Source organism: Acartia tonsa, chromosome 4, assembly GCF_053477335.1.
Source record: "Acartia tonsa isolate MP-2025a chromosome 4, ASM5347733v1, whole genome shotgun sequence".
Classification (NCBI taxonomy): Eukaryota; Metazoa; Arthropoda; class Copepoda; order Calanoida; family Acartiidae; genus Acartia; species Acartia tonsa.
Window position 1 is genome coordinate 23,534,294 of NC_137263.1, and position 19,916 is coordinate 23,554,209.

At 33.0% G+C, this 19,916-nt stretch overlaps 1 protein-coding gene across 1 annotated transcript in view; it reads left to right on the forward strand.

Moving 5' to 3' along the window:
* Positions 1 to 448: 448 nt before the first annotated feature.
* LOC145316484 (innexin shaking-B-like) overlaps positions 449 to 19,916 on the forward strand; it is a 62,136-nt gene continuing 42,668 nt past the window's right edge. Inside the window, exon 1 of the mRNA XM_080157028.1 lies at positions 449 to 2,106. Within this exon, the coding sequence (XP_080013154.1) occupies positions 1,723 to 2,106 (384 nt within the window). The 5' untranslated portion in view covers positions 449 to 1,722. The remainder of the gene's footprint in view (positions 2,107 to 19,916) is intronic.

Consider the following 19,916-nt stretch of genomic DNA (forward strand, 5'->3'; position numbering starts at 1 on the left):
TTATATTGTAACTTTCCTGCCACACCCCCATAAATTTGTGTCCCCGTAGCGAGCCTTATCTACGCTACTCACCCGTAGGTCTGTGTAACCAGCAGAGGCCAGAGTACTGGATCAATGCATGGATTGAAGGCCACATGAGAAGGAAGAAGACGGGTTGGGCCCTCCTCCCTCCCCCAACGGATGTTAAGTCTCTTTCACTTCGTTATTTCTCCCAAGTTCTCCCCTTTCTCTCTTTTCTAATTTTCTATTTCTCCTAATCCCCCTGTCTCGCTCTAATTTTTCTTTCATTCTCGCTCTTTTTCTCTCGTTTTACATTTTTTCTCTCTTTCTCTATTTTTCTATGTTTCCCAATTCCCTCCTTCTTTCTTTTTATCTTCCCGTTTCTTTCTCTGTCTCTATCTCTTTTTCTCTATTTCTCTCTGTGAAACTCTCCACACACGCAAACACACACACACACACATCGTCCAGTAAAGGCCAGTGTGGTGAGATGTATGGTAATGACTGTGGTACTACCATGTGTACGTTACAGCCGTGCTGATCAGCTCATCAGCCATAGCCGCCGTTGGCTGACATTATAGTTCAGCTGTAAGCTGGCCCGAACCTTAAATTCACCTCAAAACAAAATTTGTGGCCAATATTTTTGGTTGTTAAATTTGTTTACCTTAAATTTCTGAAACCAAATTATAATAAGATTAAGATTAAAACTGCCAATTTTTATTATCAGTATTCTTTACATCTACCTGTGTTTTAATACTCTTTATTATCATAATATAATAATAATAAAAGGCCTTGACAAGTATGTTGTATCTTGTATGATGATGTTACAGTAAAACCAAATCTGTATTTGCCTTGTAAAGAAGTTGAAGTGAGTGAGACGTGATGTATTTTGTGTGACGTCATTGCGAACAAACAAACAAATCTACAAGAGAAGAAGACCCAACAACAATCCATCCATAATAAGAAATAAACTATAATAAAGAGAGAAAATGGATAGTTAAGAGGACAAGAATGAAAACTACCATGGAAACATGGAGATAAATGGTTAATTCTGAATAATTTGGTTGTAAATGCAACCATTTTTAAACAATTCTTCTCTCTGTGTTTCTCTTATTTTTGAATACCTCTGAACTCTCTCTCTCACAAACAGACACACACACATACACCAACTTCTCTATATATAATATACAGACGGACAGACAACCATACCTCCATCTATTTATAGGTGTTCATTACATTTTAGAACATTAGATTTATTTGTGACAATTATGTAATTATAATCATACAAAAAATTGTGAGAATGATTATCTAATCAAAGTACAATTTAAAAAGTACACGAACTTAAAAATCTAATGAAAAATTATTATTACACAAAAGTGATGACATAAAAATAATTGTTCTAAATGATTGATTAAAAATGGGGACTTTATACGTGACCAAGAGTCACCGCTTTTATTTTTTTGTTATAAACAAAAAAGAAAACAATGTTTGATTAGATGGAAAAAGTGAAAAAATGTATGAACCAAGTTACTAGTGTTATTTGTTGGGTAAAGGTTTTGGGTGGTTTTTTGAAGTGATAGGCCCAGAGGCCTTTAAAACATAACTGCCACCTTTTTAGGAACCTCAAAGTTATCATCCCTAATTAACAAGGGATAAATCTTAAATCTTTAAATAAATTAGTTTAATTTATTTTTGATTTTGTGAGATACCGACTGTGCGCCCTGCATGGTTGGTACACACGGATCCGCCACTATGTTACATCTATTTCTAGGCCTTAAAAGTTTAGTAAAAGTCAGTAGATTTCACACGGATGGAAGCGTGTTCAGGCTGCACTACCGCATCACAGTGATGGTCCTGCTCGCCTTCACCTTCATAGTTACAACCAGACAGTACATAGGCTCGCCCATCATGTGCGTGCACACGAAAGAGATCCCGAAGGACGTGCTGAACACGTACTGTTGGATCCACCCGACCTACACGCTTAGCTCGGCGCACTGGAAGCGCGTGGGCGTGGACGTGCCGCATCCCGGCGTCGACAAGACCAGGGATGAGAGGGATAAGAAGCATGTCAAGTACTATCAGTGGGTGGGGTTCTGTTTATTCTTTCAGGTAAGATTATTCAAATGTAAAGGTAAAATAATAGAGGGTATAGAGGGGGATCATGTGCCGACTTTCAAATCAGCTAATAGCTAAATAAACCGAATAGAGTATTTGAATATGTAGGACAGACAGACTTACATAGTCACGTATAGAGTAGCCTCGGGTAGCCTTGAGAACGGGATACACCACGAGATCATATTTTAGTGTATCTCTGAAAACCAAACGTTGCCTAATGCTGTGCGTGGTCATTTGGTTATATGTCCTTCAGACAACCAACCCTTTGATTGCACGACCTTCGTCCTAACCGTGCATGGTAATTTGTTGCGTCTGTTTTTGGCCAAGGTATTCCCCCCTACTCTAACTATTTATGTAACACACCTGACATAGCAGCAGTAGGAACCATCTTTAACGTATTTAGTTATGGCGCGGTGTTTATCCGAGAATTGAAATTATCACCTCCCCGACGACGAGCTGATGCGCTACACGTTGAGCCACGGTCGCGGGAATAGAGTAGCTTTATTCTAAAAATTATATTAATGTTATAAATTTTAAAGTCAGACATTTTGAAAATAGATTTAAACAATTTGACAAATTTTATATTCAATTTTTTCTTCAGAATTTGATTGAAATTTTATTTTTGTCCTTGAAAATATCGAATTACTTCATTAATAGACAAAACTAAATAATGTAATAAAAATAACAAATTAAGGGCTTAAAGAAGTTATTAGATTGTATAATTATAAGATAGATTATCTTCATAAAAACAAAACTTGAAAATCCTCAAGATTTATAATTCATTGTTCATAAATTTATTGAATACTAGCGGTCAGAGGCCTCAAGGGGGGTGGTGTTGAATTTGACACCCATTTTTTATTTTACCTTTATGGTGCCTTTCCTTAAAATAGTTATAAACCTTTTCAGGACTTATGAGAAGCTTCCCTGTAAAATAGAACCATATTGGTTCATCAGTTAGCAAGATCATTCGGTACACACACAAAGATCCTGTTACTTTATTATAAGGAATAAAAGGATTAATTGACAAAATCTAGAAAACATTCTTGCTCCTTTGTATAAACTAGCGGCTTCGCCCCAAGCCTCTAGGGGCTTTGCCCCAAGAGGTAATTAAAAAAAAAATCTGGTGCTGCTAATTTTATGTGAAGTAGTTTCCCTAGAAAAAAATTGGGTTTTTTGTGGGGGGGGGGTGGTTGGGTGTCTCCCATCCCCCCAAGAAAATAGCTAAAAACCACCACAGAACCAATAGGTATATACCCTGAAGAGTAGAATCCGATCGGTTCAGTGGTTACTGAGATCTTAAGCTTCAGACGGACAGACATCAAGGTACTTTGTATTATAAAATTGTTCTTGTTTATTTAATCCTTCTGAATAAGGTTCTGAATATGTTATTCTTTCCTCAACTTTCAACATAATAAATAAAACAACTGAGAAAGAGAAAATGTTTTGATAAGATTTAGTCTGGCGAAAAGTAGATGAGAATGTAATAATTTCAAGTTAGCTTTAACTTTTGTTTTGTTTTCCTACTAAGGTAGTATTCCTCCTTTCGCCAACCATGGATAACCAATAACTCCCCACCTCTTCCTTTTATTTAATGGAAAATTAGCCAGGGAGGGAGGGGAAATTGAATTGTTTATTACACTAGTCCCCAAAGTCTTAAGTCGTAAGCTTAACAATCTTCAGGACTTTAATTAAGTTTTAATTGGTTGGTTCATTTAGTTGAGTGCTCAAACGTTTTAACCACTAATTGAAATCTACAGAAGGGGTAATTTCGTTTTGTACTTTTGTTTATCATCATTTGTACAACAATTTATCGTCTGTTTTGAAAATAAGCATATTTGTAATGCTGCTTACTTGCTTATTGGTTTACTTAGGTTAGGTAAAGAACGCTCTGGAAGGCTTTCAATGGATAGAATGATTTTTAAAAGCGAAGCTTTTCTATAACTATGGTAGGTCCGTCCGTCCGTCCAGGACTGTTAACTCTTCGTCAATTTAGACATGTCAGAATTGCCCATTCGATTTCAAACTTTGCATGATAACTCCTATAACAGTTAGGTACGAATTAGGAAGTGTAGCAACTCTATCATTGTAACCAGTCCGATTTGAAACAATTTAAAGGTGTTAGTAGGGCCCTTGTGGGGTCCACTATCCGATTAAAGGTATTCTACCCCTTCTACTGTTGAAACTTGGCTGTGCTAATTTAATTTAAATTTGAATGTGCCAAATTTATCTTAACAAATATAACACGTAAAATATGTTAATGATCTATTTAGAAACAGTTTAAGAATACTTTTGCTATTCAATTTCCTATAAAAATCTTCTAAGAATTAAATACCTGATAATGAAGCTAAACGACGTTACTTTTTGGTGCAGGTTGTAATTCATTTTCCATTATGGCTTCGAACCCGAGTAATATCCGCTGGATTAGAAACGATTCTGAGCCATACTGAAAATTAAGTATAGCATCGTATTACAGATAGTTTTCCACAAATATTGAAATAAAAATCATAAAATTAATATCGAACGTCCAGACTAATAAACTGTGTTTAATGTTTTAAATCTTCTTTTAATATCCGCGGAACGCTGTATATAATACGATGCGATAAATAAATATTTACATTTTTATAATGAAGCATCATTAAAATCAATAAAAAATAGTGTTTGTTTATTTATTTGGTCGTGTTCATTGTGGATTAGTTCATAAGCTTGCAGGGGATTAGAGCACAAATAAACTTAATTTACTTTGTTAGTCCACTAATTTCAGCTTCTGTCCAGTGTGCACGCCACTAGGGAGGAGGGATAGGACACTAGGAGGAAATTTACTTTGTTAGTCCACTTATTTCAGCTTCTGTCCAGTGTGCACGCCACGGCAAGGAGGAGGGATAGGACACTAGGGGAACCAACCAATTAAAACTCAATAAATCCCTAAAGTTGTTAAGCCAACTAATAAAAAATATGTTATTATAAAACTTTGGGGACTAGCTAGAGTAATAAACAGATTATTGTCCTCTCTCTATCTCAAGGGATATGAAACTTGGAGGAAAGAAATTTTACCTCCAGTAAAATATATTTAAATTTTTTTATATTACTTACAAATTTACATATTGAATAAGAAAAAAACACACAATATAGTTTTAATTATTTTAGATGCTAAAATATGATAATTTAACACGAATACATATTCTAGTTTGGCTTTGAAACCGGTTAAAATCGGCTGGATTAAAACCGGTTATGAGCAATACTACGAATCATGTTTTCATATAGTTTATGAATGGGCACGGGCCTTCGGCCCCTTGGGGCTACTACGAAAACTAGTATAAAGCTTTATTTTTATTTTTACCATACGCGGAAAGCTGTCTATCATACGATGCGATAATAGTTATTCCTCGCGTCGTATTATAAACACCTTTCCGCGGCACTTCGGGGCTAAAAAAACTTGTTTTAATCTTATGATTGTACAGGGTCATTCAAGAGAAATGATTTTTTTAAAAACTTAATTATGCATAGAAAATAAAACAATTATGTAAAATCCTTTATATATTTGGAAAACCTATTATAAGACATTTATGTTTCAAAAAGTTGAAAATGATTATTTCAACAAATTATGTCCTAAAAACCGGTTTTTCCAAAGGCCTTTTTTTCGAAGATTTATTGATTTAAAGGTTGTAAAAAAATGTGCACCTTTTTTAAATTCAAATTGCGCAGCTTGTGTTAATAGTAGAAAAATGTTATGCATATCGTTAGAATCGTCATAAGCTCTATTTTTTTACTGCATGAAAACCTTTCCAGTGCTACGCATGGTATAGGAGCTACGAGGTAAAATATTCCAATTTCTTAAAACTTTTCAACCTTTTTCTCAAATTTTTCAACGTAGCTCCTAAACTTTAAAAAGCACAAAAACGGTTCTTATATTTTCAAAAAATAGAGCTTATGACGATTCCAACAATATGCGCAACATTTTTCTACTATTAACACAAGCCAAGAAATTTGAATTTCAAAAAGGTTCACATTTTTTACACACTTTAAATCAATAAATCTTCGAAAATATGGCCTTTGGAAAAACCGGTTTTTAGGACATAATTTGTTGAAATAATCATTTTCAAATATTTGAAACATAAATGTCTCATAATAGGTTTTCCAAATATATAAAGGATTTTACATAATTGTTTTATTTTCTATGCATAATTAAGTTTTTAAAAAAATCATTTCTCTTGAATGACCCTGTACATTTATATATTCGTAGAAAGCTGGAATATAATACGATGCTAGACATAGTTTTTTCGTATTGATGAGAACCGGTTCCTATCCACCGGATTCGAATGAATACGAGAAAAACTATTAACAAAGGGTCTATTAGAATTGTATTTGACATCTAGCTTTCATCTAAAAGCCATGACATTTAGTCTTCTACCTCAAGGCAAGGTTCAAAATTTATATTACAATTTATATTAACAGCAGCTGCGTCCGTAGCATTTATGAGTTCTGTATTCGAAATGATAGGGAACGGCAGAAAAATTGCCTTGAACCATCTAGGAACCTAGGTCAAGCTTCCCTAATATCGAGAATTCAGTCGGTTCAGTAATTATTGAAATCTTAAGCTACTGACAAAAAACTTTACTTCTTTAAAAATAGGAAATATTATACGATATCTTAAGAGTAAATCAATTAATAATCCATTAATGTAAAGATTTTATGTAAATTGTAATGAAACTTAATCTCCATAATGAGCATTGATTATTTATCCAGTATAAGTATCTGAGATAAGTAAAAATAAAGATGCTCGGGGGGAGGGGATATGGGGGAATATTATAACAAGGACAATTATGTACGGCCATAAATGGAGCGGCAAGAACATATTAGCGGGGATCTGAAGGGATAAGACAATGGCTGATAAATTGATGTACATCCCTATTAATGATACATCAAATTACCCCTTATGTAGATTACAATTAGTGGTTGAAAATGAAATGTTTGAACACTCAACTTAATGAACCAACCAACCAACCCAAAGTTGTTGAGCCAACGAATAAGAAAATGTCATTATAAAACTTTGGAGACTAGTGGAATAAACAGCCCATTGTCCCCTCTCTCTCCTTCTCTAATATAACTATTCTGGGAAAGGGTACCTTCACCCTCCCAGAAATCGCTTCAAATTCGTATAAATATAATTTTGGCTTATATTGCAAAAAAGGGTTAAAGATTCATTACATAGTTGAACTCTACTTCCATAAATTCTAAAGAATACATTTTTAGTCTTTTTAAATCCGCCAATAAACATAAAGTAAATCTATGTAAGAACGTACATACAAACCATATACATAGTAAAGTCTTGCTACTAAAAACCTTATGCCCAAAGGGTATAATAATGTTCATCCGAAGGGGGGGGGAGGGGGGTAGAGTCAGGGATGGAGGGAACGTTGGGCTGTTTATTACACTAGTCCCCAAAGCTTTATGATAATGTTTTCTCATTCTTGGCTTAACAACTTTGGAAACTTTAATTGAACTTGATTGGATGGTTCATTAAGTTGAGTATCCGCACGATTCAACCACTACTTTGTAATCTACAAAAGGGGTAATTTTGTGTATCATCATTGGGGATATATATCAATTTATCGGCCATTGTCTTATCCCTTTAGATTCCTGGGTATTGTTGTGTAGATACACGCAAATACGATACCATTCTAATATGCATGCTTAGCTTACAGATACTTGGCGAGCTACCTTTTTTTTCTAGACTCGTCAGCCGCATTAAAACCGCAAAATCGCTGAGTAAAATAAAACATAAAAGATGTAATGGAATAACGGAAAAAGATCGGCTACATAACTTTAATGAATTTAAAGGGATAAGACAATGGCCGACTAAATTGATTTACATCTCCAATGATGATACACAAAATCACCCCTTCTGTAGATTACAATCAGTGGTTAAAACTTTGGACACTCAACTAAAACTAACTATTCTAAATTCAATAAAAGTCCCCAAGATTATTTAGCCAACAAATAAGAAAACGTTATTGTAAGACTTTGGGGACTAGTGTAATAAACAGCCCAATGTCTCCTTCCTCCCTGCATAAAACTACTTTAGTACAAAATATATTTCTTTGGTGGGTTGTTTGGCGGGTGTCATTCTCTGTTTAGTATAGTTGGCAACAATATAACCTTACTCTAGAGTGGCAGCTCTCTTCAAGGATATAAAGGGACAAGACAATGGCCGATAAATTGATGTAAATCTCCAATAATGATACACAAATTGAACCTTGTGTAGATAACTTTTAGTGGTTGAAAAGTTTGGACACTCAACTTATTATAATTTATAAAAGTCTCCTAAGTTGCGAAGTCAACAAAAACGTTATTATTAAAGTTTGGGGACTAGTCTAATAAACTGCCCAATGTCCCCCCCCCCCCCCGGGCTCTTTTATACTTACAAACATTTTACATTTATTTACCCTCTCTACAAAGATAATATATTATCCTTACATGTTATTTTTATTAATAAACCTATTTAAAGTAAAAAAAAATGGTTATAAAGATTAAAAAACAAGAAGCATTTGTAGTATCTATAAAAAATTACATCATACTGGTCTACCATTGGTCATTTAAGATTTATAATTTATAGGCACTATAAAGAACAAGGTTCATTGCATTAATTATTTGCATTTTCAAATTTAAATCTGCCAATAAGCAAACTAAATTTAGACCTATCGAACCTATTGGCAAAAAAATCTTATTTTTTAATTGCTTTATTGATTCTTATATTAAAAAAAAAAACAATATATATTATTTTTACTGTATTTTAGTTCTCTTTACATTTTAAAAAGGGAAACTTTTCTATAATTAGGTTCGTCCGTCTGTCCGTAACAGTTAGCTCTTTTCTTTAATTTAAAAATGTTAGAATTGTTTTGTTAGATTTATATTATGCTTATTCAGTTCTGACACTTTACAAGAGTTAATGTTCGGTTGTCCTGCCATTCAAGATCTTTGCTTTTATGGATGCTGTCATCCTTATCTATTTATAAGTACCTAATATGTGTTAGTGTGTGTGTGGAAGTAGGTGAATGTGTGTGTGTGATTATGAATGTTATATGTGCAGAAATGTGTGCCAAGAATGTTGTGAATCTAGTTGCATAAATAAATATTTCCCCAGTTTCAGAGTCGCTACATCACACCCCCATTAATATTATTGCCTCCCATTGTCCTACAATACCCAACTGTGACAGAAAAACTTTGGATCCCGTATATACTAAAAGGTATCATATACATCATGGTACATTGCCCCGACCCAACCATCAAAAATGATATTATTATTATTTCTTCCTGTCTTTATTTTATCTTCAAATCAGGGAAGGAGTAGACATTGGGCTGTTTATTACACTAGTCCCCAAAGTTTTTTTATTAGTTGGTTTGCAACTTTGGGGACTTCAAATTGGTTGCTTTATTAAGTTGAGTGTCCAAACGTTTCAATTATATTCTACAGAAGGTGTTAATTTTGTGTTTCATCATTGAGGAAGCTCATCATTTTATCGGCCATTGTCTTAGCCCTTTTTAGATCCCTGCCTTCATATACAATGGCATACTTCTAACATACTATAATTAAAGAAAATAGCCCCTAATTCTCTAAATTTGATAATTAACTCCTTCTCCCAATTATTAATCTATAATACAAAGTAGAATGATGTCTATCTGTCCGTCTGTCCCTTAAGATCTCAGTAACCACTGAACTGATTGGATTCTACTCTTCGGGTTATGGTTTTAGGCTTTTTTCTTGGGGTGTGGGACACCCCCAACCCCCTCAAAAATCCCCCCGGCATTTTTAAAAAAATTATTTAAACTAGTAGTGGAGTGGGGGATCTCCAGGTAATAAAAGATGTAATTATACCTCTTGGGGCAAAGCCCCTAGAGGCTAGGGGCGAAGCCGCTAGTTAATATATAATTAACTCGTTCAGAAAGTTTTGTTTTTTAATTAACCCTTTATTATATTTTAATTATTTTCATTCCGCGTCATACTATTGTGATAAATCTTATAATTAATTAATGATGAAAAATATGAGAATAATACGTCATCAGTTTCGGATAAAGTATGATTTTCAATTTTATATTCATTTAAAAATAATAAAATTACTGTATTTTTTGTAATATGTATAAACAATCAAAAAGTATTGTTTTTACTCTTTAAAATATACATGCTAAACTTATTTTTTTGTCAACTAATTAAGATAAAAGCATATAGCTAAAAGGGTGTAAATCTATCAGGCGTTTTTCGCAAATGACATATTACTTTTAAAAAAAGTATATTTGACACTCTTTGTAGGATAGTTTAGGTTTAGTTAAGTTAAAATAGCCCCGATCGTATAGAGGCCCGCCCTCACGGGTTAAAAAAGTTTTTTTTTTAATTAAGAAAAAGGTTTGAGTGAAAAAACAACTATTAGAAATTGCTCCCGAGACCACTCTTTCAATAAGCTCCAATTATTCTTTACTACTATGAGAAAACCCTTAAAGGCTGGAGGAACAGACACAAATCTACATGAAAGAAGTAAGTGTCCTAGTTTGCTATAACACTTATCTATAACTTTGTCTAGAGCAGAGAGAGAGGGGACAATGGGCTGATAATTACACGGGTCCCCAATGTTTTATATTAACGTTTTCTTATTCGTTGGCTTAACAACTTTGGGAATTTAGTGAACTTTGATTGATTGGATCATTAAGTTGAGTGTTTAAACGTTTCAACCACTCATCTTAATCTACAGATGGGTTACTTTTGTGTATAATCATTGGGGATATACATCAATTTATTAGCCAGTATCTTATCCCTTTAGATTCCTGGTCTCCACACTAATTGCTCTATATGATTGTTTGCTTTGTGCTTTATTATTGGAAAACTTTACATTAATCCTAATTATTAGCAAATAATACTCTGTGTTTCACTATATAAGCTTGTTACACTCATCATAAACTCAAGCATAATTTTTAAAAGCGAAGCTTTTCTATAATTAGGGTCGGTCCGTACGTCCGTCCAAGACAAATAGCTTTTTTCGTTGATTTAGGCATGTTAGAATTGTCCTATCGATTTCAATCTTTGCATGGTGATTCCTGTTATAGTTAGGTACGATTATTTAGAAAGCGTAGCAACTCTATAATCATTACCAGAATGCCAGTACGTCCATTTTAAACATGTTGATTTTTTTACTTTTTAAAAAATAAATTTTATGTGATCTAATTATCCGATTGATCTGATTTTTGGTATATTGGTTTCTGAGGAAACAAATTACTATATCACATGAGCGAAGCAACTCTATAATCAAGTATTAAAAATGTAAGTATGTCCATAAACAATATCCTGTATCAAGCAGTTTTTCAATAAATTTACTTGCAATTTTGCTTCGACTCTTTTATATTTATATTCTGATTATTCAGTTCTGACACTATACAAGTGTAAATGTCCGTTTGTCCTACCGTTTCAGTGCTTCGCTTTTATGGATGTTGTTATCCTTGTTTATTAATGTTTTTTTTTAAAAATCTTTGTAAAATCATTTCAGGTATGGCTTGGATATTCATTAATATCCTGTGGATTAGAACTGGTTCTAAACCATTCTGAATAATCATGTATTGTATCGTATTATAGACAGTATCCTAAGATTTTTCTCGAAGGTAACAAAACTTAAATTAATCTCACAATTTTGAATTTTACTATTCGCGGAAAGTTGTCGATAATACGATGCGATGAGTAACAGTTTTAAACTATTACATTTAATGACACTTTGACTTCAGAATGGCATTTGATATTATTAAATTCAATTTGCAAAATAGCATTTCACTAAGCGCACATCTTTTGAAATATGACTTTACAATGGATTTATTATTACTTGGATGAAGTGAAATTTGTAGCGGGCTAAAATAATGATCCCCTATCCCCTCCCCCTCCTACTGGATAAACGAACTGACCAATAAATGACAGTGAAAACAGCAACCTGAATTGTCGACAATTTTTCCACTGTCATAATATCCATATATATTTTACATCCATTGATCTCATTGAAAAGTAGCTACTCTAATTAAAGGAAAATGCGTAAACACGAAAATCTGTAAGTCTGACTAATTTACATACCTATCGAATTTTGATTATTTGGAGGATTTTGTAATTTTAGAAATATAAATTTAATTCTGTATTAATACAAGTTAATGTATAAAATTTGGTTACTTTGATCATAAAGGGTAACAATTAATAGTTTGATATAAGAACATTAAAAAATAATAAATGCTTCTTGACATACTTTATTGTGTTGTCTATATAAGAGAAATAAAGTTATAAATATCAGTTTCAAATAAAAACATATAGATGAAATAAAACAAGTTAAAAATAAAGAAATATGAGGATGTAATAATTAGTTCCATTAGATTTTAAAATAATTTTTATCTACCTAAGACTTGTGGATCAGTGGCCGGGCAAATATTTCCAAATCTTAAAGATGTAGCTGTGGTAGCTGTCTATGGTGCCCTGGCAAAATGGGGATAGATGTCACTGCTTTTGACGTCAGGAAATATCCTATACCCTATCTCTTTTCTAGGGGGTTTCTTTCCCCCTTCCCTTTCTCTTACCCTCATCAACTATGACGTTAATAGGTAGGCCGAAAGCGGTGACAACTGTCCCCATTTTCTTAGGGCACTAAACACACACAGCTACGTATCTGTGCTGTGCTACTAAAACTAGCAATTCAAAGTACAAATATTTCTCTAGTGAAGCTGGTTTTGTGTTTAACGTAATAATATTATAAATGATAGTCATGTGTACAACATTATCGAAAAAGGTGTATTCATTTCTAAAAACAACTTTTTTTACATCAGCATAAAATAAATTAAATGCTATCAGAACTGCTAATTTATTGCTACAGCAACAAATCTCGTCACTATAAGTGTCGATGTGTTTTAAGCTGTTATGTAAATTGGCTCGGATGATATTTGCGGAAATATTTCGTGTATTTTTTTCGTACGTTAATTTTTATTGAAGAAATGTGTTATACGTTTTTTTTAGAAATCTAAAGGGATAAGAAAATGGCATATAACTTGATGTACATCCCCAATGATGATACAAAAAATTTTCCCTTCTGTAATTTAAAATTAGGATTTAAAACATTTGGACACTCAGCTTAATAAACAAACTAATTAAATTTCAATAAAAGTCTCCAAAGTTGGTAAGCCAAAGAATAAAAAAAAAATGTTACCATAAAACTTTGGGGACTAGTGTAAAATACAGCCAAATGTCCCCTCCCTACCTGGCTATTTTTAAATGACTTGTGGTGGTGGTTGCACACCAGTGGAAATGAAAAATAGTGTGATGATCTATTTTTGTTTCCATATCCTGGTGCAAACATGATCAGGGAGAGAGGGGACATTGGGCTGTTTATTACACTAGTCCCCAAAGTTTTATAGTAACATTTTCTTATTTGTCGGCTTAACAACATTAGGGACTTTCATTAAATTTTAATTGGTTGATACGTTCAAATTTTTCAATTTCTAATTGTAATTTTCAGAAGGGGTTATTTTGTGGATTATCATTGGGGATGTACATTAATTAATCGACCATTGTCTTATCCCTTTGGATCCCTGAAATATGATACAAAAACATTGTTTTCAACCCAGAGATAAGTCTCTCTACCTGGGTGTCGTGCGTGGCCTCTCAGTTTAACCTTCTTTCTACTACACAACCAGAATTTTAGCACACATTCATTACAGGGATATAAAGGGATGAGAAAATGGTCGGTAAATTGATGTACATCCCCAATAATGATACAAAAAATTGCTCATTCTGTAGAGGACAGTAAGTGGTTATAATGTTTGGACAATCAACTTAATGAACCAACCAATCAAAATTCAATAAAAGTCAAAAAAGTTGTTAAGCCAATAAATGCGAAAACATTAATATAAAACCTTGAGGACTAGTGTAATAAACAGCCCAATGTCCCCTTCCTCCCTGCTTTCATTCACACCCACACTATAAGAGACTTGGCTCAAAAGTACGACCCTCCATTTTATCTATAATACAAAGTAGAACGATGTCTGTCTGTTTGTTTGTCTGTCTGTCTGTTTGTTTTTAGCGAATTGGGTCTCGCTAATCGCTGAACCGATCGGGTTCTCCTTTACAGGGTGGCTTCTCATAGGTCCTGGGAAGGTTTATGACTATTTTCTTTGAGGGTGGGACATCCCCAACCCCCCTAAAAAATGAAAAATACCCCCCCCCCCCAATTTTTTTTTTAAACTTAAATTAAAATAGTGGGGTGGACTACCCCCCCCCCAAAAAAAAAAATATTTACATTCTTATCTTAAATCTAAAATACGAAAATTTGGTTTTATCAAACCTCTCGGGGCCCAAGCCCCTAGAGGCTAGGGGTGAAGCCGCTAGTAGTATAAAGTTTAAGATTTAATGCTACCTTATTTGGTGGAAATAAAAAAATTTTTAGGAGTTTTCTTTCCCTCTTCTCCTCACATCTCCCACATTTTTATGACGTCACATGGCTGAATTTTAGACACTTTGTCCCCTTATTATTTTTTATATTTGCATTGATTTTTTAAAATTGATTATTATTGATAAAATTTGTAGTGTAAAGTTCAGTGAAAATGTTTATTTTTAGAAGTTTTATTCCTTCTATACACTGAATTCTATAAAATACGTATTCATAGGATAAAATACTTTGGATTATCAGACACGCGAATAAAAAAACAAGGATAAGCCATAAACAAAGTTCAATAAAGTGGGGGAAGGGGGGAGGTGATGCCCCCAAAAAAGAACAGTAATATGAAATCAATAAAACAAAAATGAATTTAGTTTGTAATATGGTATGTTAGATATGTTATAGTCCTTCTCAGGACCTACATGAGAAGCTACATTGTAAAGGAGAACCATATCGGTTCAGCACTTAGCAAGATCCTTAGTTACAGACACACACAAAGATCCTGTTACTTTATTATAAGGATAAAATTAAGTCTAATTATCATTAGTTCAGTTGTTTCCAAAGGGATAATTTTGTAAAAAAATATATATAAAAGAGAAGAATATGATGTAAAAATAACCTAAGCTTTTTATTTATGCTAATCTTGATTGATGCTGTTTTGATACTCTATATATACACAAGAACTTTGTACAAGATAAACCTCTATGATATATGCAGGAAAGGTCTTCAATAATTACTTTTCATTGTCAGTATCAAAATGTTATATATTAATGTACATCCCCAATGATGATACTCAAAATTATACCATCTGTAGATTACGATTAGTGGTCAAAACGTTTTGACACTCAACGTAATGAACCAACAAAAAAAGTCCCCAAAGTTTATATGCCAACGTACAAGAAATCGTTTTATGAAACTTTGGTGACTAGGGTAATAAACAGCCCAATGTCCCCTCTCTCACACTGGGAATTTATTACAAAAGACAAATTGACACTAACTAAATATTTACAAATTATAAAGAAAAACAAGTTTTAGCTTGTATTTGCTTCGCTTTATATGGGCTTAATTGTCCTCGTAATTTGGACTGAGCTTTTGTGTACAGTATATAATGAAGAAAACTAGAATAACTTTAGTAATAATTAATAAGGAAGACTGGCGCTTTCTCAGAAAATACCATTTTGAGCAATGAACCCCCCTTCACTTTTTTTGAAATAGATTGTAACTAAGAAGGGGGGAGGGAGGAGTAGTTTTCTTTTGTTTGTTTATTATCCCGCAGGGTTAGGGCCCTCCGAAAAGGTTAGGCATAGAAGTGAACACCCCCACCTCTTTTCTACTTATTTAAAAATATGGGGGAGGGGTTATCAGTACTAAACAGGCACTTTGTGTGAAATGACCGGAAGACTAGATGTGTCTACCCATATGTAAAAAAAGAATAATATGTAATAATGTAAAAGACAGTTGTAGCTTTTTTTTCTAACCTTGGCTCTAATCTTGTATAAAAGTGTATATACTGATAAGACAGAGGCATTGATTGTAGCAAAGCTTTTTGGCAAATTATGTATCTACGTTTTAAACCAACATTATACTTATAAGACATAAAAAGTATGTTTATTAGAAAAACCAAGCTTGTTTGGTCCAAAATGTTCATGAACAACGAACTAACTTATTGGATATTCATACTTAAGATGCTTATTTTAGAATAAGTTAGGTTATGTAAGGTTTACAGAGGCCCTTTAGGGTTAGCTCTCTAAAGGTATAGAGCTAAAATATGAGAGGGGTGTAAGGCAGGGATCTAAAGGGATAAGACAATGTCCGATAAATTGATGCACATCAATTATGATAATACACAAAATTACACCTTCTGTAGATTACAATAAGTGGTTGAAACGTTTGGACATTTAACTTAATGAACTTACCAATCAAAATTTAGTAAAAGTCCCCAAAACTATTAAACCAACAAATATACATAATTATAAAACTTTGGGAACTTGTGTAATCAATAGCCCATTGTCCCTCTCCTTCCTGAATGAAATATGAATGTGTTACCTACCAAAGGTATTTTTAGATTTTTATTGTTGCGCTACTAATGTACCTAATTTTATTCTTGTTGTTTGATAAAGAGGAAGCTAACTAAAGAGGGGCAGTGTATAACTACTCGCTATCTCTCCTCTCCGTCTTTAATCCATATTGCCAGATTAGATTGATCATGTATGCTACCAGATAAACAAACATACAGACAGACACACATTTATATCAGGGATCTAAAGGGATAAGACAATGGCCAATAATTGGTGTACTTTCCCAATGATGATACACAAAATTAACCCTTCTGTTGATTTCAATTAGTGGTTGAAACATTTGAACCAACCAATCAAAATTCCATAATAGTCCTCAAAGTTTTAAACCAACAAACAAGAAAACGTTATTATAAAACTTTGGGAACTAGTGTAAAACAGCCCAATGTCCCCTCCCTCCCTGAGTATATATATATATACATACTTAAACATAAACACACAAACTCAAGCATGTATAAAATACTCATCTAATAATAATAAAAAAAAGAATATACTTGTACTTATACAAGTATTACAAATATATGTAATTATACGTATATACCGATGGGTGGATATATTTTTAGAAGCTTCAAAATGAATTGACAATGAGGATTATTTTATAACAGAACTTTTTAGAGTTAAAAAAAAACAAATTTAAGGTGTTTGGGGTCAAAGAATCACGAAAAAAATGGTAATTGATATAGAATACGTGGATATTATTACAGGGGAATTTTAGTCGTCAATTTAGGTTGCTAATATAGTCATCAGTTGTTGATCAATACGTTCCTCTGTGCTCAGGGGAGGAGTTGGGGTAACGTCATAAGGGGGTAGAGGGTGTAACGTTATATTTGCCAGCTAAGAGAAACATTTTATTCGGGTAGGCGAGAATCTTTCACAATATCCAGGTATTCTATATCCATTATTATAGTCTTTTTATAAAAATAAACATGAAGTCTGGCATTTTAAGTAAAAGAGCTCAATTCTGTCTTTTCAGTAAATTTTTACTCATGATGAAGAAACATTAAAATATTATTTGTAGGAATTGGTATGTATGAAAAACCCAGGGATCTAAATGGATAAGACAATGGCCTATAAATTTATGTATATCCCCAATCATGATACACAAAATTACATCTTTTGTAGATTACAATTATTGTTTGAAAGTTTGGAAACTTAAATTAATAAATCAACCAACCAATATTCATTTTAGTCCCCAAAGTTGTAAAGCCAACGAATAAAAAACGTTATTATAAAACTTTGGGGACTAGTGTAATAAACAGTCCAATGTCCCCTCCCTCCCTGGAAAAACCGATGATGAATGTTTGTGCTATATCCTAGACCTGTCAATTTATTAAACACTCCAGGTTTAGGCACACACTTTTTATATTTCATGTGTATTTTTGTACTATTAAAATATTTTCCAGTGTGGCTTCGCTGGATTAGAACTGGTTCTCAGCCATACTGAAAACAAATGTATAAAAGACATTTTACCACGAATATTAAAATAAAAATCCTAAAATTAAAACCAGTTTTGTTAGCTCGTGCCTTTGGGCCACTAGATCTAACAAAACTGTTTTTTTTTATTTTATTTTCATTATTTTAATATCAGCTAAAAGCTGTTTATAATACGATGGGATTAATAATTATTGTTTATATAATGCAAATTTGAAGAAAAGTATCTCAATAATTTCTGTAAAAATTAGTTCCTGTTTCCTATTAATCCATATGACAATTCTAGCAGAGAGGGAGACGACATTGAGCTTTTATTACACTAGTCCCCTAAGGGATTTCATAAGGGGTAATTTTGTGTACCATCATTGGGAATGTACATAAATTAGATCCCTGCTGTTCTAAAAATCATATGATTTGGTTAGGTTGATTCAGTGGGACTCAAAAAATCCTCAATATAACTTAAAAAAATTATTTTTCTTTTTAATCAAATAAAAGATTAAAAATTTATAGTGTTTAGAAACCCTATCTGCCCACACTGTGTTTTTAAAAAGTTCCCATTAGAGAATTTATTTGTTTTTGTTATCATAAGAATCCCTTTCTCAGCTGGATAGATTACCTTTTGTTGTTATTGCTAAGCTTTTTCAAAGCGAGGCTTTTAAATTTTGTGCTTGATGGTCTGTCCTTAGTACTTTTGACTAAACGTTAAATTAAGCATGTAAAACCTTGGATTTATTTATGAGAAACAATAGATTATTGACTTTGATATAATAAAAGACAACCTTTATATTTAAATTTTGAAGCTTTTATAGTGCCTATAAAAATGACGTCATAGTGGTCTATAATTGGTGAAGCTTTTTATAGTGCCAATAAAAAGGACGTCATACTGGCCTACCATAGGTCAATTAAAATGTATACTGTCCTGTCAATGATAATTTAGTCTGTGTATTGGCCTATAATTGGTCATTTGTATTGTATGACGTCATTTTTTGATAGGCACTATAAAGAGCTTCTTAAATTTATATCTCAATTATGGTTCTCGTGACTATCTTCCCCGTTGTTTAAAGCGTTGAATCTAATCAATTTTGTCTTAAAGGTAAATTAAGATTGGTCATCTTACATTTAGAGCAATATTACAACAGTTTAAAGGAACTTTTATGGATGTTGTCCTCCTTGTGTGAACATCATTGATTATACTCATTTTAAAATTTGTTTACTTAAACTATTTTTGTGTAAAATGTTAAACAAAACTGAGACCTTGAATTTGTCTGTCTGTGTGATGTAGTAATCAAGGGATAAGACACTGGCCGATAAATTGATGTACATCCCAAATAACCATTCACAAAATTATTCCATCTGTAGATTAGATTAAGTGGTTTAAACGTTTGGACACTCAACTTAATGAAACAACCAATCAAAACTAAATAAAAGTCCAAAGGTTGTTAAGTCAACGAATAAGAAAACGTTATTGCAAGACTTTGGGAACTAGTAAAATAAACAGCCCAATGTCCCCTACCTCCCTGAGTAGTAATAGTAATGTTAGTAAAAATTAGAAAGTCCTTTATTCTTCAAGTGGAGAGCGAATGTACCTCTCCCTATAATTCTTTTTGTATAGTATAGTATAAACAACTATGGGTAATAATATAATTTACAGTCCAATGTCTCCTCCCTTCCTGGTAGAAATGCGCCTTGCCTCATACTTTCTTTGGGCATCTAGAATTTTTATATAAAAAAATCAAGTTTACGTTTTCTTTTTCACTTTTATTTTAACCGTTTATAGGGGGGGGGGGCTGCATGTTCCACTGAAAGATTGTGGGAAAGTCCCGAATAAATGTTTATCCGGATGAAAGGCAGGAATAGA